The sequence below is a fragment of the Arachis duranensis genome, chromosome 4 (assembly GCF_000817695.3).
Source record: "Arachis duranensis cultivar V14167 chromosome 4, aradu.V14167.gnm2.J7QH, whole genome shotgun sequence".
Lineage (NCBI taxonomy): Eukaryota > Viridiplantae > Streptophyta > Magnoliopsida > Fabales > Fabaceae > Arachis > Arachis duranensis.
This window is the reverse complement of record NC_029775.3, coordinates 64,788,877-64,815,871: the sequence shown is the minus strand read 5'-3', so window position 1 is coordinate 64,815,871 and position 26,995 is coordinate 64,788,877. Positions and strand designations below refer to the sequence as shown.

The 26,995-nt window shown below is 36.0% G+C and overlaps 1 protein-coding gene across 1 annotated transcript; it reads left to right on the top strand.

The window, feature by feature from the left end:
- Positions 1–244: 244 nt before the first annotated feature.
- LOC107484309 (B3 domain-containing transcription factor ABI3) lies at positions 245–4,813 on the top strand. Its single transcript, XM_021140441.2, has 5 exons — positions 245–2,309; positions 2,723–2,815; positions 3,461–3,561; positions 3,700–3,752; positions 4,734–4,813. The coding sequence occupies exons 1-5, from the start codon at positions 384–386 to the stop codon at positions 4,811–4,813; spliced, it is 2,253 nt and encodes a 750-aa protein (XP_020996100.2). The 5' UTR covers positions 245–383.
- The last annotated feature ends 22,182 nt before the right edge of the window (positions 4,814–26,995 follow it).

Genomic DNA, 26,995 nt, shown 5'->3' with positions numbered 1-26,995 from the left:
TTTTGTGATGGTCTTCAATTACTATATTATTTCTTTTTATGTTATATATAGCCAACTTGATATCCCACCTTGTGGATTGTGTTGATGTATAGAAATAGAAGAACCAGATGCTTTATGTTGCTTCTCTTCATAGGATTTTGAAAGCAAAAGCGGGCCCTTATCTTCTTTGCTTCCTTAACTAGAAACAACACTATACTACACCAGATCTCTTCCCATGTCTTGCACTTATCCGTACACAAATAACAAGCCATCATAACTCAAAGATCTTCAAGTTTAACCTTTTTTTGTGTAGTTTAAATTTCTTCTTAGTCCTTTTCTTTTTTCCCCCTTTTTTTTCTCCTTCACAAAGATCTAGTTTTCTTGAAGTGCTCTCTTTTAATGAAATGGAGTGTGAAGTGGGAGTTCAAGGTTTGGATCTGCATGCAAAGGTGGCAAAAACGGAAACAGTAGACCCTATTCTTGGTCTTGGAGCCATGAATCATCATCACCACAACAATCATCATCATCATGATGCAGAGATTTATGCAGATGCTGATGATGCAGATAAAGATTTGTGGCTCAACACAACAACAGAACAAGAAGATTTACTTGTTGGGGATGTGAAAACAGATGCATCTATGTTCTACGACCAATTCCCTCCTCTCCCTGATTTCCCATGCATGTCTTCATCATCGTCTTCGTCTTCAACTCCAACACTTCCATTGAAGAATCTAGCATGCTCAACCACCTCGACCACAACGGCTACCGCAGCAACCTCTTCGTCTTCGTCGTCTGCTTCTTCTTGGGCAGTTCTGAAGCCAGAAGCGGAGGATAATAACAACGGAGAGTGGAACTGCAGTAATAAACAGCAACTTTACATGCAACATCATGATCCACTGGACGCAACGGGAGCGTTGTCCTCAACAGCTTCCATGGAGATTTCACAGCCAAAGTTTCCGGATCAAGATGGATTTGACGGTGTTGTTGGTGAGGTTGATTGCATGGATGATGTGATGGACACTTTTGGGTACATGGAGCTTCTAGAAGCCAACGAGTTCTTTGACCCTTCGTCTATCTTCCAAGGCGAAGAGAATCCCTTAGCGGAATTCACACAAGAGGATCAGGTTTTGCCACAGCAAGAAGAACAACAGAAGCAAGAAAAACCTGCAGTAGTTCATAATCAAAATGATCTTGTTGTTCTTAGACCACAGCAAGAAGCAGTAGTGGAAGGTGTTAGTAACAATAATTATGAACAGCTTCTTGGGTTGTGCGAAGCCAGTAACAATAACGATGTAGAGATCCAAGCAGATGCTGGTGGTGGTGGTGCAATTGCGGATGATGAAATGAGTATGGTGTTCCTGGAATGGCTGAAGTCGAACAAGGATAGCGTATCCGCGAGCGATTTGAGGAGCGTGAAGCTTAAGAAATCCACAATAGAGAGTGCTGCTAAGCGATTGGGCGGTGGAAAAGAAGCTATGAAGCAATTGTTGAAGCTGATTCTTGAATGGGTTCAAACCAGCCACCTTCAGAGTAAAAGGCGCAAGGAAAATAATAACGATAACGCAGTGGCAAACCCTTTCACGGAACAGTTTCAAAATCCAATTCATCAAAACCAGAACAACGCAAATGCTTCGAGTTCTTTTGTCATTGAACCAAACACATGTTTCACCCAGCAGCAACCATGGATGGATCAAGCACCTCTAATGGCAGCCGCTCCTCCGCCTCAGTTTCAGCCTCAGCCGCAATTTCAACAACCCATGGTTGGGTATGTTGGCGACCCTTACACAAACGCTGCTTCTGCAAACACCATGAATGGCAGCAATAATTTTCAGGCTGGTAATGAATACCATATGCTGGAATCAGCGAACTCATGGCCTCCTTCTCAATACACTGTTACTGCTTACTATACCCAGCCATTTGGGGACCATTGTTTTCAACCTCCGGCGGCGGGTGGCTTCGGTAACCAGTACCCTTATCAGTTTTTCCATGGACATGGTGATGGATTGATGAGATTAGGACCCTCAGCTACAAAAGAAGCGAGGAAGAAGCGGATGGCGAGGCAGAGAAGGCTTTCCTCTCATTCTAGGCATCATATTAATCTACAGAGTCAGGGTTCTGATCCAAATGCAAGATTGGGTGTTGGTGGTGAAAATTGCACTGGTGTTGTATCTGCAGCTCCGGCTAATTGGGTGTATTGGCCAACTATGGCTGGTGCTGTTGCTTCCGTTGCGCCCGTGGCTCCCGCGGAACCGTCGGCTGTGGTGGATAAACCTGCCATGCAGACACAGAATTATCATCATCAGGGTCGGCTCTCATCTGATAGGAGACAGGTTGGTGGATCTTATTAGTCCTTACTAATATTTTGATTTGCATTGGTAAGTTAATCTTATATGTTGTGTGGTTAATGTACGACCTATGAGTGTGTGTAAGAATGTCGTTTGATGCCTATGATATATCATATTAATGTTGACTAGTTTTTTCAATTTGGTTAATGAGTGATTAATGATGATGTAGCTTGTTTTGGTTTTGTATCATTTTCCGTGTATTTTTTAGAAGACCAGGGGGATTTAGTGTTTTGATTTACAAAATGTCTGGGAAAGAATAGAAATCAGCTAAAAGTTACTATATTTTGCTTTATTAATTATCACAGAAATAAATGAGTAATATTAAATATAATAAGTCTGAATTATAGATGATATAGGCATTGCTGATTGATTATAGATGTTACATGTTTCATTCGTAGGGTTGGAAGTCGGAGAAGAACTTACGATTCCTTTTACAAAAGGTGTTGAAGCAAAGCGATGTTGGAAGTCTGGGAAGAATTGTTCTACCAAAAGTAATCATTCATTCCTTTTTTTTTACCCTGGAGTGTTTAGTAACGAGAGAACTATTAGTAATAAATTTTGTTACTTTTGGTTTTATTTAATGTACTCTACAAAAAATAAGTGTTAAATAAGGTAACTTTAGGCTGTTTGGATGAATTGTTTCTTTTTTCTCACCAGCATTATTGTTTTTATCCTTTTAGATTTCTTTTATTAAATCCTTGCTCTTTGATCATTATACTCCAATTCACAAATAGTGCAAGGTATTTTGTTAAAAATAAATACAAATATTGAGAAATCCATAATTATACAAATAAATAAATTGTTTAGACTAATTTAGCCTTTGATTTTGTTAGATGAAAATATTTCGTAACAAAAAAATTTAGCCAAAATCAATAAGAACATGCCTTATTTAGCATTCTTAAAAGAAAATACTAAAACATTCTTAAACAAATCAAATGACTTGTATTATTGGACAAAGTTTTGGGTAAGTTATTTATATTATTGGATCGAAGAAACATACTGTTTATCTTAAAGAAAAATCCCATTCATATGTAATAATTTCATGTGCAATCTGATTGTGTAAACAAATTTAAATATCCCATATGTATGACGTAATTATTTGATTTCTCATTTGGTTGTGTGAAAAATGTAATCAGAAAGAGGCAGAAACACATCTACCAGAACTAGAGGCAAGGGATGGAATCACCATAACAATGGAAGATATTGGCACCTCTCGTGTTTGGAATATGCGCTATAGGTATTCCGAGACTTCATTGTCTAATTTTGACATTTCATTTGTCTTGGTTTACGGATTTTCCTTTCTGCTTGCTTGTTTTTATCTTTATGATTCATTGAAACTAAATTTTCTCTTTTCTTGAATTGTTTCTTCTTGGAGCATCAGATACTGGCCAAACAATAAAAGCAGGATGTATTTGCTAGAGAACACAGGTTGGTTCCATTTCAATGATTTTGGCTTATACTTGCTAATATTCTTTTTTTTTATTGGCTTTCAGTTGTCATCCTTTTTGTTTGGTAATTAGAAACTTTAATTTATTTTTAACATTGCTGGGTGTTTGAATTTATAGAGAGAAAAAAAAGGCAAATATAGTGAAAATAATAAAATTTACTTTTAATAAAAAATTCAAAAAACAGAATATTAAACAAGTATAAAGTAAATTTACAACGAGAAAGTATAGGGAGGGAACAAATGGAATATTTGTACAATGTGTACAATGGAGGTTTAGGGAGTATTAGAGATGTAACCATTAGTGTTACCTTTTCCCATCAACGTAGGATTTTGGGATGAGTGGTATCATGACATGGTATTAGACGAATTTTTTTCGTAGGATCTTGGATGTTACGTAGCTTCGAATGTATATATATAGTATATATGAATGTTTATATGATGAGTTAATGAAATTTCTACCAATAAATACTTAGCTCCCTAATTAAATTGTTTCGTCATTATCATTGATGGTGGTGTCGCCCAAGCAAAGGCAGTCCTAATGATTTATATACATGTTTTCTCCGAGTCAACTTTTAATTAGTCAATATTAGGATTTAGGTTTAAGGATTTATATTTGGTAGAAACTTAGCTGTAGTCGGATTCACGTGAAGTTGATACCTGAGAGCCATTAGATGATTTAACTTATTTGATTAAATTTTTATCTAACGATTCTCAGATATTAACCTGTGAAGATATCAGGTGAAGTCGATTTCACATAAGTTTTCACCTTCATATTTTGGAGTCTAGAATTTAACATAACTGACGGAATAAGAAAGTCTGGCAGCATTTTCTTTTTCTACTTTTCCCTTCTTGGTTTTCCCTTAGTTTTCACATTGTCAGGATAGTTCCCACGATTTTCACACTTTAAAGTAAGTCCTCGTTACTAGCTATTAGGGTTTTAATGTATTCATTAAATTTTTCAGGTGACTTTGTTAAAGCCAATGGACTCCAAGAGGGAGATTTCATAGTGATATATTCAGATGTGAAGTGTTTATTTTCTTGAAGAAAGCTGATATATAATTTAATTGATGGGGAATATCAATGATAATAAAAAGTTTTGCTAACAGATGATAAGAGGAGTTAAAGTAAGGCAACAAGAAGGGGCGAAAGCAGAGGGCAAGAAAACAGGAAAATCTCATAAAAAACAGCATGGGAACAATGCGGTGCCTACAGCTGGTGCACCTTATACGAATGCCACGTCATCATCCAGTCAGCAAGAAAATGAAAAAGAGAGTATATAATAATAATAATATAATAATAATATTATAATTATAGTGTAGTAGAATAAAAGCGACTACTCTGAATACCATGCACATCATCAGTTCAGTTTTCCTTCATGCACGAACGAAGCTTGGATAGCCAAAGCAACGGTTGAGATTCTTTTGTGGTTGATTTTTGTGAATTTTTTACCCTAAGATGTCTCTGGCCCTAGTAGTTTTTTCCTGTCCTATTTCTCGAGTGCATAAATGAAAACCGCTGCACAGTGCCCACAGATTTGTTCTGGATTTTGGGCATATATGTATGTGCTATGTGGTGTCCATTTACTATGTGAAGTTGTATTTTGTTTTGGTGTGATGGTGATGTATATGTATCGAATTCGAGAAGATTGTATGACTTCCATTTATTTATAACTTTTATTGGGATAATTTACAATTTAAGTTGCATACAAAATGAATAGTGCTTTTTGTATATGATTGTGTCATTTAAACGGGGAAATTAAATTTGTATAAGATTTTTTTTATATATTTTTTAAATTAAATATTAATATTAACTTTTTGAAACAGCTTAGGTACCAAAGCAATTACCCTTCTTGGTTTTATGTGGAATAATACAGGCAGTGTTCTACTTTAGGCCGTGTTTGGTTGTGTCTCTTTGGTAGCGTTTGTTTTGTAGTACTGGGACAGAGACTGAGAGACTGAAATATAGTATCATGTTTGTTGGTTCAGAGACTGATACTAAAATTTCTGTCTCTATCTTTAAAATTTCAGTATTTCAGTACTTTCAAAATATAGGGATACAGGGGATTGATATTTTTAGAAACAGAGACTGAAACTTTAATAATATTTTATACTTAAAATGCTCTCATTTTAATTAATTAATTCCAATTTTATCTTTTGTGCAAATTAAATTAGAGTTTTATTCTTGTTTCAATTTTTGTCTCTCAATCTCAGTCTTTCAATATCTGTCTTTCCACCAAACGCTACCTTTAAGACATGGATGGACATGGCCACACGATACAGGCTATAGAGACACTAAATATATGTACCATTAAATAAGTGAGGCACATACGTTATTTATGAGATATTAATTTTTTACACTTTTATCTCTTACTTATAATTTTAAATTTATCCTCTCAAATTCATGTTCACTACAAAAAAAAAAAGGCCTATGGTAACCATAGCTAGTAAAAATGGTGACCATAGATCTATGGTCATGTTTTGGATCTATGGTCAAGATTTTTTACTGTGGCCTATTTTCTCGTGGTCATAGGTTTATGGTCACGGTTGTTTGATCTATGGTTACGATTTCTATGGTCATGGTTTCAATTTTCAAAATCTGACACTTTAGGCCACGTTTTTTTACCGTAACCATAGGTTAATCTATGGTCATGCGTGAAAACCGTGACCATAGCCTTATCTATGGTCATAGTTTCCACCATGACCATAACTTCTATGGTCACCCATCTTTAAAATTGTGACCATAGCCTTATCTATGGTCACGGTAAAAAACTGTGACCATAGGTTATCTATGGTCACCCTATTTTAAAAACGGTGACTATAGCCTGTTGTTGTTTATGTGATTTAATTTATTTTTAAATTATAATCACATCCCAAGACGATGATAATCACAAAATAAATATAAAAATAAGAAACTCAAGAAATCTAAATCGTAAAAGTTTCATTATAAGATAGATATGTTTAATTTTTATTCTAAACAACACAAATCAAAATAGAGTGTAATTTATCCAATTACATGTAATACCTCAAAAAGTACAGAACACATCAAAATATTACATTTACATAACTAAAGTCATTGTAAGACTCATCCCATGTCATATATATATGGAACATATTTTCTTCATCACATCATGTCTTCCTGCTAGCAAAATAAATAAACATGTTAGAATAGAGCAAAACTAAGGCTATAAGATAAACTATGCTTATTTAGTTTCTTGCTTTTGGAACTTTGCAAGTTATACTTGCCGCAGTAATTCATCGAGTTTCTTCATTGGTCAAAATAAATAAATAATAAAAAAGAACTCATTTTCATTATTAATACTGGGGGAAGATAAAATAAAAGGAGTTTTAAACTTTTTTTACTTGATTTTGCGTTTAGTTAGCAAGTAAGCTGCTGAAATAAGGTTTTCATATATGACTAATTCGTGTATTGAAACTAAGTTACTAGTAGTATAAATGAACAAATTAAGAAACATAAGCAATATGATTTGAATTGAAGAGCATAGAAATTAGAAGGTGAATGAAAATTCTTGAATGAATTTTTTCAGCACTTAAACATAACATCTGCACTTTCCAAGAAAAAAATGCATCACTTGTGAGACATCCACGTACGTCACAAATTGAGAGGCCAAGCAATTGTTTTCACTATGAAAGGCCTAGTCTTGTCTTGTGCATATGTTTGTTTCAGTTTTGCAGCCAGTTTTCATATATAAATATAAATTATTCACAATCCTAAAACCTTAACTTTAACTCAAATTCATGATATATCATTTACCAAAAGCATACTATTAATTTAACTACTAATTTTGAACAGTACTTACTTCCATATCCTTTGATACATGGTTCGATCCAAGTGAAGGAGGAATGCTTCGCCACACATCATTTGGTGCACTACTCACGTCAGGCGGAGATTGTTGGGTGGCTTCTATCATTACTTGCACTTGTTCTGCACTCATACCAGGATTGACTTGTTGCAACACCGTTTTAATCAAGTTTGTTAAACCATCCAACTTGGAAGTTAAGCTATTTTGATTTTTCTCCATAGTTGAAACCACTTCATTATGTTGTTGTTGCATTTGTCGGATTTCCTTATCCTTTTTAAGAGAGGATTTTGTGACTGATCGACCATAGAAACAAAGTCTACCATGTCTCTCCTTTTCGAAAACTGTTTGAACTATTTCATCATCATTGTATCCTGATTATTTCAAATTTTGAAGAGGATCCTATTACACACAAATAGGATCAAAATAAGTGCATCCACCCAAATGCTTCAGAATAAAAAAATAGCTAACACATTTCTTGTTTGGTGTACTTTTCTAAGAAACTAGACAACTTACAATCGTCTCTTGTGTTCATGAATCAGTTTCTCCCTTTTTGTTCGTGCGAGTTACAACAAACATCTCAGATTGTGATGGATCTTCATTGTCCTCCTTCTTTGCACGCTACAAAGAAACCACCAACATGTGACTAAGTAAACACATATAACATGAAAGATGCAAAAATACTTAAATAAAAAGCACAAAAAAATACCAATTCAGTGCGTACTAATTCAAAACTAACTAGACCCATTTGATGATTCCGTTTTTGCTTGGATCTTTTTTCACAATTTTTTTCAAAAATAACCTACATTTTGTTGCAATATAAAATTACATAGAGTTAGTTAAATACACGATACCATCACTAAAGCCAAGAGAGTTGTGAAAATAACTTACTTTGATGATATCGAGCCTCCAAAATTGAACTAATTTTTGAAAATACAGTTCAGGTACAGTCGTTGGACGATTTTTCATCATCTCTCTGAAATGAGCTGTATGGTATATAGTGAAATTTTTTTATGCATTTCTTAAATTGCTTCCATGCCTCTCCAATGGTATCTATCACCTAAGGTTCAGCATCACTAGGAATGTTATATTTAGACTACGAATAAATAAAAGAATTATGTTATTTTATCATACATGCTAAGCCTATTTGTAAAGAATTTAAAAACGAGAATGATCAATTCACCTTTGCATAATCCAACATTGAAGTTTTAGTCTCACTGGACACAGCTTGCCAATTAGTATATAATAACGTGACCAAATTAGAGTTTCTTGCAAGTGTACCCAAGAACCGACTAAACAATTGAACCTGTGTCTTTGTTGGGCCTATGGGTTTGCCGTTGTACCATGTTAACTCTATCTGTGTTTCCATAGCATGAATATGCTTGAGTTGGGTGGGACCACGAACTTTTTTCTTTTTGGTACCTATTTCCAATGTTATTACTAGAGAATATTAACAAGAATACTAATCTAGTGCATAAAAGAGTAATCTACTAAATACAAGAGTTAGGTTGGCATCTTTCACTATTTGCTATTGAAAAAAGGGATAAAGGAATTACCGAGTTGACTGTCACTACTATCACCAACACTTGGATTGTGATAATCATAATCATATTCATATTCTTCATCATTTTCATCTAATGATATCCCATATTTTTTGAAGAATTCATCTAAAGTCATAGCTGGAACGAGAGAATCAATATTATGTTCTTCTTCATTGGTATCTTCTTGATTCGATTCCTTCGTCTGTATCTTCTTATTGGTCGGCTTCTTGCTTTGACCATCAGCATCATTGGTATTCATTTTAGCTTTATTATCTTCCACCTTTGATTTCTTCATTGGCACCTTCTTCCTAGACGGCTTCTTCCCACTTTGACCCTCATGTTCATTGGCTTTCATCTTGACTAGATGATTTTCTTCGTTGGAATTCTTTGTTAGCATCTTGATTTGATCCTCACCGTCTTTGATGTTTGTTATCTTCTTGGTTGCCATTTTGCTTTGACCTTCATCGTCAACTATTATCAACTGCTTTTTTGGCATCTTGCTCTTTTCCCTTGTCTCATGTTTACTACTTGATGATTGAATTTTTGACGGTCTAGAATTTTACAAATGAAATCTCATCGAAGTATAGTTTCTAAACCAAACAATAGTCCTTTCATACAAAAGATTGTTTGTCACAAGCCCTAAAATTATAAACCGAAGTATTGAACCTCGGGTCATTCTCCCTAGGAATTGCAATAAAGTGTCTTGTTATTGGTTATGAGTTATCTTTTGGGGTTTTTGATAAGAGACATGAAAAAGTATATGGCAAGGAAGTAAACTAATGGCTAAAAAGGTCATGGCAAGGGTTAGTGGTCAAGGATCTCTATCCTAATTACTTACCACAACTTGAGAATTGGCAAGGATCAATCCCATTAAGTCATCATCTAACTAGTAGTAAAGGAAAGTCAAATGAGCTAGATCAATCCTAATCCATAAGTCCTAACTCTCCACTAATTCAATTAGTGAGAACTAGAGTCAATGGATCCCAAACATCAATTACTTGGACATTAGTAACTCAAGAGTTCCTAAGTTACCTCTCCAAGCCAAGAGCACTAAAATTCTACTCTAACATCCTTCCAATCATTTCATCAAACACTTAGAAGGCATAAAAGGAAAGCATAGTAAAATTACAAGGAAAGTAAATCTACACTACTCAATTGCAAGGAATTAAACAACAACAAATCAAATGAACAAGATCTACATGAATTACCTCAAATTGCATAAAAGGAAAATAGAAGAAACAAAAGTGCATCAACGTAAAAGTAGAGAATTACAAGAATTAAATACTAAACTAGAGAGAAGAGATGTAGGAGAAGAATGATTACAAAAGGAAAAGTAAATCAAAGCATGAATTAAACCTAGATCTAAGAACTAAACCTAATCCTAATCCTAATCCTAGAGAGAAGTGAGAGCGTCTCTCTCTAAAACTAACTCTAAACTAATCCTAATGAGTGTGAATGATGGAATCCCTCTTTGATCTTCAATCCTTGGCTTTAAATAGCAGTCTAGGCGCCAAAGTTGGTTGGGATTGGGCCCCACAACCCTTGAGAATTTCTTGGGTGCAAATTCACTTAAAAATCAAGTATCAGCATCGACGCATAAGCGCCTGGTGTGCACGCGCGTCCATGGGCGAGTTCAATTCTTTGGCTTTTTCATGATCTTCTCCACTTTGTATGCTTTTCTCTCACTCCTTTGATTCATTCCTAGCCTTTCCAACCTGAAATCACTTAACAAATAAATCAAGGCATCTAGTGAAATCAAATGTGAATTGAAATTAACTAATTTAAGGTCTAGAAAGCATGTTTTCACACTTAAGCAGAAATTGGGAGACAATCACAAAATGATGCTAATTCATTGAATAAATGTGAGTAAAAGGTGTTAAAATCCCCTAAAATCAATACAAGATAAATCCTAAAAATAGGTTTATCATTACTATCCCCACATGCAGCTAAAACATGTTCCCTTTTGATTTGAAATTGTTTTAGAAATGCATAGGCACTCGTGAACTGAATTTTTTCTAAAATTTTTACTGGACTCCTCATCTTCAAGGGACTTCTTTATGACTCTATTTGTGATAGGGTCCTTAACCTTTTTCTTTTGGAATTTCCTTCATTGTTCATCCTGTATATAGAAAAAGAAGCCAAATAAAGCATCAACATAATTCATTTGCAGCAAACATAAAAAAAAAGAAGGAAACTGTGATGCAGCAACAGCAGATCAGCTTCCCAATTTATCATTGATCTAATTCCTAGTTATCATTTTTTTAATAAAGACATGGTCATATGCAATGATCATACGGCAAGCACATAATAAAGTAATCAGGCATTAATATTTAATGATATATATATAAGCACCACGCTTTTTTTATGTAGAGGGCTATGGTAATGCATTTGAAAATAAGTTAAAAAATAAAGCATCATGGACAATTTGTGTACTGCCTCAATTTCAGCATCACTGGAAAAATCATCAGACTCTATTTCTTTGTCTTTGGGTTTGATCTTGTTCGGTGTCACATCAACAATAGTAGGTCGCACACCCTGTCTAACCAAGTCTACCTCACCAATATCACTTAAGGGTATCAGACTATTTGCCGATTCATGTGGCTCTCTTATGTTAGGGTCAAACTGTAATTGGACACCAATGTTAAACAAGTCTCTTGGAACCATTTTTATCACATAATGCTTTTGGAGAATATATGGATCTTTCACATAAAAACACTGGTGTGCTTGGCTTGCCAACACAAATGCTCTGTCTTAGTAACATCTTTTGTTGAAATGAACATATGTTAAACCATAATCATCTTCCTCAGCCATAAACTACTCACACATAAATAACACAACTTTAAATTGGCTATAATAGTCTAACTCGATAATATCCATGATTCTACCATAATATCTTATATTGGCCTTGATTGGTTTTTTGTCCTTAACACTCGCAAAGCTGGTAGTTTTAGCCACCACAGTGACACCACTATTTTGCATTTTTCGCATCACTTCTCGCCGCTTAGTATGAAATCTGTACCCATTGACGACATAAGCAGAAAATGATTTTGCAACTTTATTTGGACCCTTAGTCAACTGTCGTATCTAACCGGGAACATCATCCTTCATGGCACGTCCTGTAAACCATTCTATAAAGTCTTCATTCTGATCTTTAACGATGTTCCACTTCTGCTTCCTATTGTCTTGCTTTTGTTGCTCACCATGTTCTCTACAAGGGATGTATATTATTATGTAATACTACCAAAATTAGTCTAAAGAATAGAACTATTGTGAAGTGCAAATTTACCTTATGTAAGGCTCCACGCTAACGCAATTGTTCAATACATATGCATTAGCTTGAAGGAGTGACTTCTCGTCCAAAATAATTAGTTGCCCTTTTTTTCCACCCACTGGACTTCCCTTGTTTGTGAACAAATTTGAATCAGGATCTTTAGTTGAAGTGCCTTCATCATTATTCCGAGATACTCTGTTGAATTTTGTTTTCACTCCCTTATGCAAATATCTTGAACAAAAAGTTAAACACTCTTCAGCCAAATAACCCTCCGCAATTTATCCTTCTGGATGACTTCTATTACGTACATACCCTTTTTAGTGTGCACATGTATCTCTCAATCGGATACATCCATCGAAACTGGACGGGACCACCTAACCTTAATTCATTAGCTAAATGAATAGGCAAATGAACCATTATATCAAGAAAGGTAGGGGAAAAAATCCTCTCCAACTGACACAAAGTCTCTACAATCTCTGACTCCAAATCATTAATCTCTTCTAAAGAGATTTCCTTTTGACATAGCCGACGAAAAAAGGAACACAAGCGAACTAGAGGAACAACAACATGATCTAGAAGAATGCTCTTGATTGGTATTTGCAACAGGTAATACAACATGAAGTGAGCATCATGAGTCTTGTAACCGTAAAGCTTTCTCTCTTCTTGTTGTACACAACGAGAAATGTTTGAAGCACTTCCATTAGGCAATTTTGTTTTCTTCAAAACACCACAAAAATGGATTTCTCCCCTTTGGTCATGGAGAATCATGCTCTAGCAAGTTTAGTTCTTTTTCCATCCTTCGTATTTATTGGGTGGAGATTCTTTTGAATGCTCATCTCCTTAAGATCTTAACAAGCTTTCGCATGATCTTTTGTCTTTCCAGGAACATCCAATAAGGTACTAATTATACTGTCGACTATGTTTTTTTCGATTTGTATTACATCAAGGTTGTGCCTGATCATACAATGCTGCCAATATGGTAACTCAAAAAAGATTGATCTTTTTTCCATTGGCCTTTACTTTTGCTTTGTGTCTTTCCAGAGGCATTATCTACTGACTTTAGCATATCTAGAACCTTTTCACCTGTTAACATTCGTGGTGGACCCTTGAATTCTATTTTTCCATTAAAAGATCTCTTGTTAGACCTCCTTGCATGATCAACTGGAAAAAATCTCCTATGGTCCATGTAAACTATCTTTTGGCTATTTTTCAAGTAACAAAAAGAAGTATCATGATTACAACAAGGGCAAGCTAACTTCCTTTTCGTATTCCAACCGGACAACATCGCATACGCTGGAAAATCATTGATTGTCCAAAGAAGTGCAGCATGCATTTGAAAAGTTTCATTCTTAAAAGAATCATATGTATCTATCCCTGACACCCATAGCTCCTTCAGCTCTTAGATCAATGGTTGCAAAAAAATATCAATATTATTTCTTGGTAAACAAGGTCCAGGTATGAGTAAAGAGAGCATGAAATATTCTGAATTCATGGACATCCAAGGGAGAAAGTTGTACTCTATTAAGACAACTGGCCATGTGCTATGTGACACGTTCATAGTTCGAAAAGGATTAAAACTGTCACTTGCCAAACCAAGCCTCAAGTTGTGAAGTTCTTTTGAAAAGTTTGGGTACTAACTAACCAAGTTCTTCCGTACTTGTCCATCAACAGGGTGCCTTATGCAACCATCTTTCAAACGCTGCTCATCATGCCACCTCAATGCCTCTGCTGTGTTTGGGCACATAAAAAGCCTTTTAAGCCTTGGTATTAAAGGAAAGTATCTTAAGGTTTTCGTAGCAACCTTATGAACTTTATTCGGAAGCGCAAAGTCATCTTCGTTGCCGTCCGTAGTCGGAGTCTGATTTTATCGAGATTCTCCACAGATATGGCAAATTGAGTCATTTATGTACTCATTCCGATACAGCATGCAGTCATTAGGACATGCATCAATCTTTTCATAGTGAAGACCTAAGTCTTTAACCATATTCTTAGTTATATTAAAAGAAGTGGGAATGTTCAAATCAGGTATAGCTTCTTTTAATAACTCCAAGATGGAGGTAAAAGATGTGTTACTCCAACCATGCAAACACTTCAAATGATAAAGATGAATGATAAATGATAATCTCAAAAATCTAGTAGTACAATTCGGGTATAATTCTAGACCTGCTTCGTCTACTAGCTTATATAATCTCTTCACATCTTCATTTAACCTACTGTTCCCTTCTTCAAGATTTGCCATATTTCCAAATGCATCATGCAGCAACCCGTCAATATCATCAAGGCCGCCTCGATCATCCATGTCACTATCTACAACTGTTGGGATTACTGATTCCCCATGATTAATCCATCGTTTATAACCTTTGACAAACCCATAGCAATTAAGATGCTCATATACGTCATCTCGTTCATGCCAATAAGTCTTTCCATACTTTGCATACGGACATTGGATTTCTTTTCCAACTGGTTTTTCAATTACGAAGGCAAACTCTAAAAAACTATTTACACCGTCTATGTACCCGTTCTCAAATCTTGGTGAATCCATCCAATCTTTTGACAAAACATGATTAAACCTAATAATGCAAATATCTGAACTTACTAAATATGATCTAATAAGTCAATTATAGTGACAATTTAGCTACCATATACACACTTACTACCTAAATAAATAGAAGATCAAATTATTTTATATGACAAGAATGATATAAACTTACTGTTTAGTTCCTATATTTTGAGATGCCATTTGAAGTTGTTATACACTGTGCCACAACAACTAGTCAAGTCCTTTTGTCTTTACCAATCCAAAAAACAAATAATCCTGTATGCAAAATAAAATAGAAAACAAAGGAAGGTAAAGAACATTCAAGAGTAGGTAAACAAAATAATCAATTAATAAATATTAATCCTAAATTAATATAAAATACAAGATAATTTTTATTTTAAACTTTCTGAAAATAATCAGTCTAAAAATGAGACATAATCAAGCATGTTCTGGAAAATATATGCAATTTAACAATTGAAGATTTTACATATCAATAATTAGAAAATATCTTGGGAAACACATACCTATTTGAAAAATCAAACAAAATAGATACAAAAATCCTTAAATAATCTGAAATTATTATGTTAACAAAATTGAAGTATATAAATAATCTTACTATAATAATTGATAGCTAATATGTTGAGATATCCTTGCTCCTTAGCTTATATATGAGCAGGATAAAAAAAAGGTCTATACCCCCAAACACTATATATGAATATATTTCTTCTTTGAATAAATTATGTATATCATCATTATAGAATAAACCATATAATTGATTTTCATGACTAGGAAAAGTTTTCTCAATGTTAGTTCTGCAGTTTATATATACTTACTTAAGATGGAAGGTAACAATAATGCATGAAAAGTAAAATGAAAGAAGCTATCTGTTTTAAAACATATTTATATATGAAAAGACAATTTTATTAGAGTATTTAAGATCCTATAATAAGGGATATAGCTAGTTCTTTTAACCCCTTTTTTTCATTCTCAAAAGTCAAATTTAAGACTATTGATTAAAGAAAATGAGTATCTGATAAATACTAGTTAATTAAGATATTAGATCTCTTCTCTTTGCAGCTCTATCTTCGGATGAATACAGCATAGGGCTTAGCTTTATTAAGCTTATAAAGCTTGTTAGAAGTTGTTAATTAGAAATGTAACAAGGCTATCGATATATAAAATTTTTGTCATGCATAATCATCAATAATATTATTATTATGATAAATCATGCACTAATTATCAGCTTAATAAGACTATATATATAACAATAAGCACATACAAATCAAGTATATATATATAAGGTTATTAATTAAGATGGAAATGAATTAGATGAAGTATGATTGAAAGTTGAAACCTTGTGTTTGCATATTCATAAAGTTTTGCAGTGCTGGAGAATATAACAAGACCAATTTCTGCATCGCAGAAGATAGCAAGCTCCTTAGTTTTATTCTATTTTATAACTCAAAACATTCAAATAGATACTTACTATAGATGATAAAAAAATACATGATCTACAAACTGATGCAAATTATTTAACTCTCACAATGTCGAAATTATCTATAAACTTTTTCAATCACTCCCACCCAAAGCATCCTAAACTAGAAGACATGCCCTGATTGTAATGGAAATTAAACTTTTTCCATATTTCTCAAAAGCTTTTTCACCAAACATCTACAGCATAGCATTCATTTGAAGTAGTAAGAATAGGATAGCATATCATTCATTTGAAGTACTAAGAATAAAGTTGATGATACCAAGACACACATTTCACATGGAAAACATTAAACAATAACATGATCCTAAATAGAATGAAGTACTAAATTAGCAAATTAGAAAACTTATATACTAAATCTATAAAAATTAGCTGCATTTAAAAGGAGAATGTAATGAGAGACAAAGATGAATGCATCATACATAATATTCCTCTAAAATAACTAGACATATTAATAGAAGCAGCAGTGATGATTAGATTTTTGATGGTTTAGAATTTCACAAATGAATTCTCATTGCAAGTATAGTTCCTAAACCAAACAATAATCTTTTCATACAAAAAGTTGTTTGTCACTAAAACAAACCCCTAAATTTATAAACCGAAGTATTAGAACCTCGGGTCGTTCTCCCTAGGAATTACAATAAAGTGTCTTGTTATTGGTTGTGAGTTATTTTGGGGTTTTTGAGATTTTAGACAAGAAATATAAATGGCAAAGAAAATAAACTAACAACTAACAAAGCTCTTAGCAAGATATGAGAACTAGAAGTCCTATCTTAGTTATCCTCCTCAATTGTGATAACAAATTATCCATTACTCCCACTTAGTTAACCTCTAACCATGGAGGAAAGTCAAGTGGATGAATCAATTTGATTCCTCAAGTTCTAATCAACTCCTAAAGGAGAGACTAGCTTTAGAGGCATTCAAATCAATTAGCAACTTCTAATTATCAATCAACAAAGGAATTAGATAACTCAAGAGTCACTAATTACTCTACCTAGGCCAAGAGGAACAAAATCTATACTAAAATCCAACCAAGCATTTCATCAAACACTTGGAAGGTACAAAAGAAAGGCATAGTAAATTGATAACAAGAATAGAATCTAACAATAATTATTGAAAAGAATTAACAACAACAATAAAAAAAAAACACAATTATTATGGATTACTGATGCCAGGGCCTCTAGGCCAGTTTCACTGACATTTTCTTTACTACTGACCTTTTCTTTACTGTTTTAGGGTAGTTTCATGCATTTTCTTAGTGAATAAGGCAAGTTTTGGATGAAAATACACTCACACTTTGATTCAAGCAACTATTGTGAACTTTGCATGATTTCATGAGTATTTTGCTAGAATTGCATGATAAATTGATGATGCATAATCTCATGACTTTGGCTAGAGCTTTGATGCACTTTAATTGCTTGATTTCAGGGCAAAGGAAGCAAGGAAGAACCACGTTAGTATTCACATTAACCTAGTTAACCTGAACACTAACGTGGAATGGTAAAAAGCTTACAACATTAATGAGAAAAGTGATCACCAATAACGCCTGCGAAGCCATCCATAGCTCACGTTACTTGCCACGTTAACTAAGTTAACGTGGTAGTTAACGTAGAAGAAAAAGGGAACTCCAACATTAAGAGAAAACGTGAATACCAATAACATTTTTCTCCAACGTTAGTGGTAAAAGTGAACACCACTAACGTTGGAGAACTTGGCAATGATCCACGTTAAGAGTCACGTTAACTTAGTTAACGTGAACTCTAACGTGGAATAGGAAAACAAAAGCCAACGTTAGTGACACTCACTTTTGTCACTAACGTTGGACCAACTAGCATTGCCTTCGTTAACTTTCATGTTAAGACCATTAACGTGAAAGTTAACATGGAGTTGAGATCAAAGAGCCAACGTTAGTGACACTCACTTTTGTCACTAACGTTGGAAGATGGCATCACTACTACGTTAAGAGCCACGTTAACTTAGTTAACATGAGTTCTAATGTAGAGAATTCAGGCATTTGGAGCATTAGTGACAAAGGTGAGTGTCACTAACGCTCTCGAAGGTGAGACACACCCACATTAAGAGTCACGTTAGCTACACTAACATTAACTCTAACGTAGGAACAAAAGGCACCAAGCAACGTTAATGGGAAAAGTGATTCCCAATAACGTTGGCCAAAAATTGAGAAGGCAACGTTAGTGGTCACGTTAAGACCACTAACGTTGGAGTTAACGTGGGTACATAAGGGTGAAACGTTAGTGGAAAAAGTGAATGCCACTAACGTTCTCGAACCCACAATGGCACTCAACGTTAATCTCACTAAATACCCAAGACTAATTCATATTTCTCTGCAAGCTGGGCCCACTAAAGATGAGAACTGCTTCAACTCAAGATCTAGAGCCCACATCCAAGACTTGAAGAACTCACTAGAAGATCAAGAGGAGTAGTATATATAAGAGTAGTTTTGAACTATAGAGGAGCTTGGCACTTTCGGGAACTACTCTCTATAGATTTACTTTTCTGCACTTTTAGCATGGATTCTTCTTTTCTGCCATTTTTCATTTCTAGAGCTATGAACAACTAAACCCCTTTCATTGGGTTAGGGAGCTCTGTTGTAATTTGATAGATCAATTATAGTTTTCATTCTTTTTCTTCTTTCTCTTCTCTTGATCTTACTAGAAAGCTTTCGATCTTAATTCAATTGGTTAGTTGTCTTGGAAACGAAACTCTCCATAATTGGATCTCCTTTGAGCCTTGGAAAAGGGATAAGGAGATCATGCTAGAAATGCTTTCTCATGTTGGACCAAATTGGGGTTTGGGCGGATATAGTGACATGTAATCCTCCCAACACTTTGATTTGGAAATACATGTGGTATAATCAGTGACCACACTTCATCTCTTCCCATGAGCGATTAAATCAAGGAATTGGGCAATTGTTCAAGCTTAGAGAGATTGGATTGCCAAGGAATTGGGATCCAATCACTTAAGATTGCCAAGGAGATCAATGAATGCAATGATTGAGGAAGAGATGAGAATGAACTTGATCTAGAGAATGCAACATCTCTTGAACCCAATGATTACCCCATTTCTGATCTTACCCATTCTCTTTACTTTCTGTCATTTATTTTCATGCTTATTACCCCAAATCCCCATTTAAGATTCTGCACTTTAATTTCTGTTATTTACTTTCCAGTCATTTAAATTTTTGCAAGTTCTCAATCTAAATTCTGTTTAGCTCACTAGCATATTCTTCTAACTAAAGTTGCTTGACCAATCAATCCTTGTGGGATTCGACCTCACTCTATTGTGAGTTTTACTTGACGACAATTCGGTATACTTGCCAAAAGGAAATTTGTTGAGAGACAAGTTTTCATGCATCAAGTTTATGGCGCTGTTGCCGGGGATTAATTTTGAATCAACAATGATTAAGTTTGAAGATCACTAGATTGAGCATTTTTCTTTTTGTTTATTTGATTCTGTCAATTTTCTTTAGTTCGTTTTAATTTCTTCCTCATCCCCTGCACCCTTTTTAATTTTTCGTTCTTTCTTTCTTTGTTGATTACAATTCTGCTCACTAACCCACTAACTGTTTGATAAATTGTATCACTTACACTAACAATTACTCTAACAAGAATAGTTTCTTTATTTTATCTCCTGTTGTGCAATCTATCTGTTGTATGACAGGGAGAAGAGAAAGAGTTTCAACATCCTTCGATTCAGAACCTGAAAGGACCCTTTGGAGACAAAAAAGGGAAGCAAGAGGGAAAAGAATTATTGGTGCTGAGGAAGAAGAGGAAGAGTACTTTGAACCCAACATGGAAGAGAATTTGGAGAACAATCATGAAGAAGAAGCTCACAACCATGCTAGAGAAGGCCATGCAAACCGTGCTGGGCAAGAAGGGAGAGTTCTAGGCTCCTATATCAATCTTAATCCAAGAAACTGTGGAAGTAGCATTAAGAAGCCCACCATACATGCCAACAATTTTGAAATAAAACCCCAGCTCATCATTCTTGTTCAGAATAATTGTTCATTTGGAGGAAGTGCTCAAGAAGACCCCAATCAACATCTAACCACCTTCCTGAGAATTTGTGACACTATGAAGTCAAATGGAGTCCATTCAGATGTCTATAGGTTGCTCTTGTTCCCTTTTTCACTCAGGGACAAGGCATCCAAATGGCTTGAATCCTTCCCAAAGGAGGGCTTAACAAATTGGGAAGATGTGGTGAACAAATTTTTGGCAAGATTTTACCCTCTTCAAAGGATCAACAGGCTGAGAGCTGAGGTGCAAACTTTCAGGCAACAAGATGGTGAGACTCTTTATGAAGCATGGGAGAGGTTCAAAGACCTAACAAGAAGATGCCCACCAGAGATGTTCAATGAATGGGTTCAACTTCATATCTTCTATGAAGGTCTTTCCTATGAGTCAAAGAAGGTTGTGGATCATTCATCAGGAGGCTCTCTAAACAAGAAGAAAACTATTGAAGAAGGCATAGATGTCATTGAAACAGTTGCTGAAAATGACTACTTTTATGCCTCCGAAAGAAGTAACACCAGAGGAGTAATGGAGCTGAACCACATGGATGCATTGTTAGCTCAAAATAAGATGATCACCAAACAGCTGGCAGATCTCACCAAGAAAGTGGAGGAAAACCAAGTTGCAGCAGCCATCACCTCATCATCAGCTCAAGAAGGAGTAAACATAGGAGAAGAAGGTGACTGGGAGCAAGCCAACTATGTTGGAAACTCACCTAGACAAGTCCATGATCCATACTCCAAAACTTACAACTCTGGATGGAGAAATCACCCTAACTTTAGATGGGGAAACCAACAAGACCAAGGGCAAGATCAGAGATGCCACAACCTCAACTCCAACAACAATGCAACTCATCAACACACCTCATAGAGATCTTACCAACATCCATCTAACCAATCTTCTCAACTACCTAATCTCAACCCACCATCATTAACAGATGATAGGCTCTCAAAGATTGAGGCTCTACTTGAAAACTTATGCAAAGAAGTCCAAGACAACAAAGTGTTTAAGGAAGAAGTGCGAGCCAATATCAAGAACCAAGGAGAAAACATCAAGAGATTGGAGTCCCAAGTAGGGTATCTATCTCAACAAATTCCCAAACCCACTGATGGATTCCCCAGTGATACAGAGAAGAATCCAAGAGGAGAAACAAAGAAAGTGAGATGGGAAGAATGCAAAATGATAACCACAAGTGATGAGGGGAGTATGAATGGAGTAGAACACCTCCAAAATAATCAAAAGGAAAGCCAGGAGGAAGGAAGCTATACAACTCAACCTACATCCAATAAAGAGCTAAATAAGAAGGAGGTATTGAACCCATATGCACCTTTTCCCCACAGGCTTAAAGGTGGTGTAGCAGGGAGAATGTATTCAAGGTTCCTTGATATGTTTGCATCACTTGATGTAAATATACCATTCATTAATGCCCTCCTGCAAATGCCTTTCTTCATCAAGTATATAAAGGAGCTACTAGACAGAAAAAGTCCATTGAAGGGTGGACAAACAATAAAGATGAACAGGGATTGCAGTGCTCTCAGTCAACCAGGGCCACCCACAAAGAAGGAGGATCCAGGGAGTTTCTACATTCCTTGTGCCATAGGAGAAACAATGATTGACAAAAGGGCTTTGTGACTTGGGAGCAAGCATCAACCTAATGCCTCTTTCCCTCATGAAGAAGCTTCAAATCAATGAACTAACTCCTACTGATGTAATTATCAGATTGGCTGATAAAACTCAAAAATAAGCAATAGGAGTGGTTGAAAATGTGTTGGTGAAGGTTGGGAGCTACTATCTTCCCACAGATTTTGTTGTTCTGGAAATGGATGAGAATCCTATTTACCCCATCATTCTGGGAAGACCATTCCTAGCCACAGCCAAGCACTCATAGATGTAGAGCAAGGAGAGCTAGTACTGAGAATACATGATGAGCAGCTCACTTTCAATGTTTTCAACCTCTCACAAGAAGCAAGTCAAGAAAACAAAGAATCAAGAGAAGAGCAGAATGAAGCACTGATGCAAGAAACAAGCAGTGAAGCACAAACAACACAACTGAAAATTCCATGGGTTGGAAAGCCACATATTCAGGAAGAACCACATTCAAGGGTGATCCAAAGGGAACCAGAACCACCAGAGTCATGCAGAGTCAACAACAAGGATTCCTTAGAGAAAGAATCTATAGAAAGCAAGCGAGCATCAAGAGATACAAAGAAGAAAGTTCCAAGGGGATGGAGAAATAAGAAAATTCCTACAGAAAATTTCTCGCCAGGTGATGAAGTGATTTCTACATACTTTCCATCTATACCACCTCACCTCCCTACTATTCCATCTCAGCTGCCTCCTGTGTACACTATCAACAAAATCTTGTCCTTAGAGCATATGGAACTTATCAACAAAGCCAATGGACATAGGTTCACTGCAAGAGGAGAAGACTTCAAGCGCTATCAGCCACCTTGACAAGCACCAAACGTCAAGCTAATGACGCTAAAGAAGCGCTTCATGGGAGGCAACCCATGTTCTATACCCTCGCTCTTAAATCTCTAATAATAGTAATAAGGCAATTTCCATGGAATTTTAAATCAATTTTGACAACTAATAGAAAGCCCCTCTGCATGCAACGTATAGTACATGATAAGTTTGGTGTTCAAAGCACACCAAGTGAGGTTTGGACACACCTTGTAAGGAGAATTTATTCCCCAAACTTGTTGCACCATGTGATCACAAACAAGTTTGGTGTACCAACGTGCATGCATGGGAAGCTTAATGGTTGATTGATCTGCATTCATGGAAACCATTTAGTCATGTAAAAACAAAAGAAAAAGAAATTTTTTTAGTTCACACTTTTTCCCACCAAAAATTTCAAATAACGGATTGCACTTTTTCTTCGTGTATAGGGAATAAAAAAGGACATTGATGGTACTTGATAGGACAATTGAGGAAGGGAGATTCGGCCACTACACCAAGGGAATTTCACACTTGTCTTCATGGGGAATGTCCTTGGAAGTATTGCCATGCAATATTGGGAGTGGAAAATTTTGAAGACCGAACCAAGACCCCTATAAAGGAGGTGATCCTTGTGCTCATTCAATCCTAAAACCCCAACCATCCACTATCAAACAACACCATCAATCCACACCCTTCAATCAATTGCCATCTTTCTATATAAACCCCTTCACACAACCTCTCCGTACACACTTCAAATTCTCACCCTTCCCACTCCCTTCTTTCGGGCATATACACATCATCCTCCACCAAAGGCTTTACATACACCCTCCTAGCCATCTTGAGAATAGTCAACACATCAACAATCTTGCATGGCATCATCAAGCTCCAAGAGACAAAAGGGAAAGGAACCCATAGATCATCCTCCTTTTGATGAAGGGCGATTTAGAACCTTTCATCATGTACTCCAGTATGGGTGGATGACTGAGAAAGAAATCATTTATGAACTAGGCTTTCAAGTCACAAAAGCCGAGTATCCAGAAATCACAAAGAAGGTGGAACAACGCCGATGGGAGCTCCTCACCGATCCGATCATAAGAGTGAATGCAACTCTAGTAAGAGAGTTTTATGCAAATGCAGTTAGACAAGACAAGGCGGATGACTCATACACAAGTTTTGTGAGAGGGGTCATGGTGGATTTTAGTCCCATGACTATCATGAGAGTGCTAAAATTGAGAAGCATACCCTTTGAAGAGGAGAGCTATCACTCGAGAATGGACAAAAACCCCAATTATGACCATATTATACAGGAAATATGTGTGCAAGGAGCAGATTGGGAAAGAGGCCCCAAGAGGAAGCTCAAATTTATAAAAAGAGGAGATCTCCTCCCTGAGGCTAAAGGTTGGTTCGAAATTGTAAGGAGATCCATCCTCCCAGCCGGAAACAACTCAGAGGTAAACCTCAAGAGAGCAACAATGGTGCAATGTCTAATGAAGGGAGGAGAGATCAAGGCTCATGAACTCATAGCCCAAGGCATTCGGAAGCTTGCTGAGAAGAGCGATTCTTGAGGAAAGTTGGGTTACCCCAGCACTATTTTTCATCTGTGCAAACTGGCTAGGGTGATATTTGAGGATAAAAACCTCGAGTGGATAAAGGTGGGTATTCCAATCACTTATCATCGGATGCATGCTGCTGCAGCTCTACTACCTCCACGAAGGGAACGAAAAAGGCCATCCCATCAAGCTGAAGAAGAACAACATCCACAGGAGCAAACCCCAGCCACCTTAAGCATGCACCAATTGCAAGAGGCTATTGATACCTTATCTAGGCAATGCATGAAAAATCAAGGGGGCACAAAGGGAGTTTCAAATGCAATTAATAGACTGCCAAGAAGGATCACTCTCTAGATGGATGAATCAGCAAGAGGAATGGCAAAAACAATTGATGGACCAGCAAATAGAACAAGGGAGACAATAGAGTGAATTATTCCATAACCTGAATCAGAAGCAAGATCAACAACAAGAAGCCATTCAAAGGCTAACCAACATCCAAGCACATCAAGGTGCACACATCCATGAGATGCATCGGAAACAGAGAGAACAAGCAGATCTTTTCGATGAATACAGAGCATTTTTGGAAGGTGTCTACATGAGTGAGACTGGGTATCATGTGAATACCCAAGCCAGGCTTGGGTACTTAGTCAGACAACTACCTGTTTTGCATCCTGGGATAACAAAATATGAAGATGTAAAGGATGAGTTAGCACAAGTGGAGCGCGAAAGGGTAGAACAAAGTCATGAATTAGTAAAGAAGGCACTGGAGGATTGGAAGATAGCCAGAATGAATCGGATGAGAGGAAGCACAAGCGGACAAAGTAAACTTAAAGAGGACAAGGAAGTAGAAGAACATGAGCATGCCAACAAGTGAAAGGTGGTGAAGTTCCTTCTTAGTTTACCTTTTTCAAAGCTTTAAATAAGGAAAATCATGTATGAAATAGAACATGCTTCCATGAGTAGTTTAGGATTTTCAATTCTGCATTTGAATTTCGTTGCTTAGGTTAAATGTGCTAGCTTAATGTCTTGAGTGTTAACTTTCATCTTTCTTACTTGTATGCTTGTCTCTTTAAGTTAATCAAAAAGAAAATGTTATGAAAAGAACAAGAGTGGAGTTATTTTATGAAGTGCATTCTGAATGTTTGTGGTAGGATGATTAGTAAGCTAAGTTGGTTCACCAAATAAGGAAAGAAAGCAACTATCTATCCTGAGTCCTATGTTTGAGACACACCCTTTGAGACTAACTAAACAATAAGATCACAATAAGAAAAGAGGAAGAGCAATAAAAGTGAAAAAGAAAGAAAAACAATAAGAAACAATGCTAGGCACCAAGGGTTTCAAAATTGAGGCATGTGTCTGTGGTGTTTATGTACAAGGGATATACTTGGATGAATAAGCTCTTAGGGGTGACTTATCACTTGGTAACTTGGATTAACTAATCCGGGATTATCAGCTGAAAGTCTACTATCAAGAGTAACCTTTGCTACAAAACACTTAGTAACCCAAAGAGGTGCTGGACACCAAGGTCTCAAGAAAGGAAAAATAACAAACCATGTGCCTGTGGTATGTATGTATGGGGGAAAGAGGCTTGAGGGAGTAAGTCCTTAGGTGTGTCTTAACACCTAGCACCTTAAACCAACTGGTTTGGGAGTGTTGGCTGAAAGCTTATCATAAAGAGTCGCCCTCTTACAAAGCACTTAGCAAAAAGAGAAATAAACTTTGAAAAAAAGAAGGAAGGATCAATAAGAAAGAAGTCTCAAAGGATGCAATCAAGAAAGTGACCAAGGAGTTGATAAAGGCTTGAAACCTAAAGGGGAGGAACCTAAGTTGCTATGCATGAAACCCCATAAATAAGGAATTATACTTCTATTTTATCTTCTTGCTCTTTCATTTCATTCTTCTTATGCGTCAGTAATTGCTTAGGGACAAGCAAGCTTTAAGTTTGGTGTTGTGATGCCAGGGCATCTAGGCCAGTTTCACTGACCTTTTCTTTACTGTTTTAGGGTAGTTTCATGCATTTTCTTAGTGAATAAGACAAGTTTCGGATGAAAATACACTCACACCTTGATTCAAGCAACTAGTGTGAACTTTGCATGATTTCATGAGAATTTTGCTAGAATTTCATGATAAATTGATGATCCATAATCTCATGACTTTGGCTAGAGCTTTGATGCACTTTAATTGCTTGATTTCAGGGCAAAGGAAGCAAGGAAGAACCACGTTAGTATTCACGTTAACCTATTTAACGTGAACACTAACGTGGAATGGTAAAAAGCTTACAACGTTAATGAGAAAAGTGATCACCAATAACGCCTGCGAAGCCATCCATAGCTCACGTTACTTGCCACGTTAACTAAGTTAACGTGGTAGTTAACGTAGAAGCAAAAGGGAACTCCAACGTTAAGAGAAAACGTGAACACCAATAACATTTTCCTCCAACGTTAGTGGTAAAAGTGAACACCACTAACATTGGAGAACTTGGCAATGATCCTTGTTAAGAGTCACATTAACTTAGTTAATGTGAACTCTAACGTGGAAGAG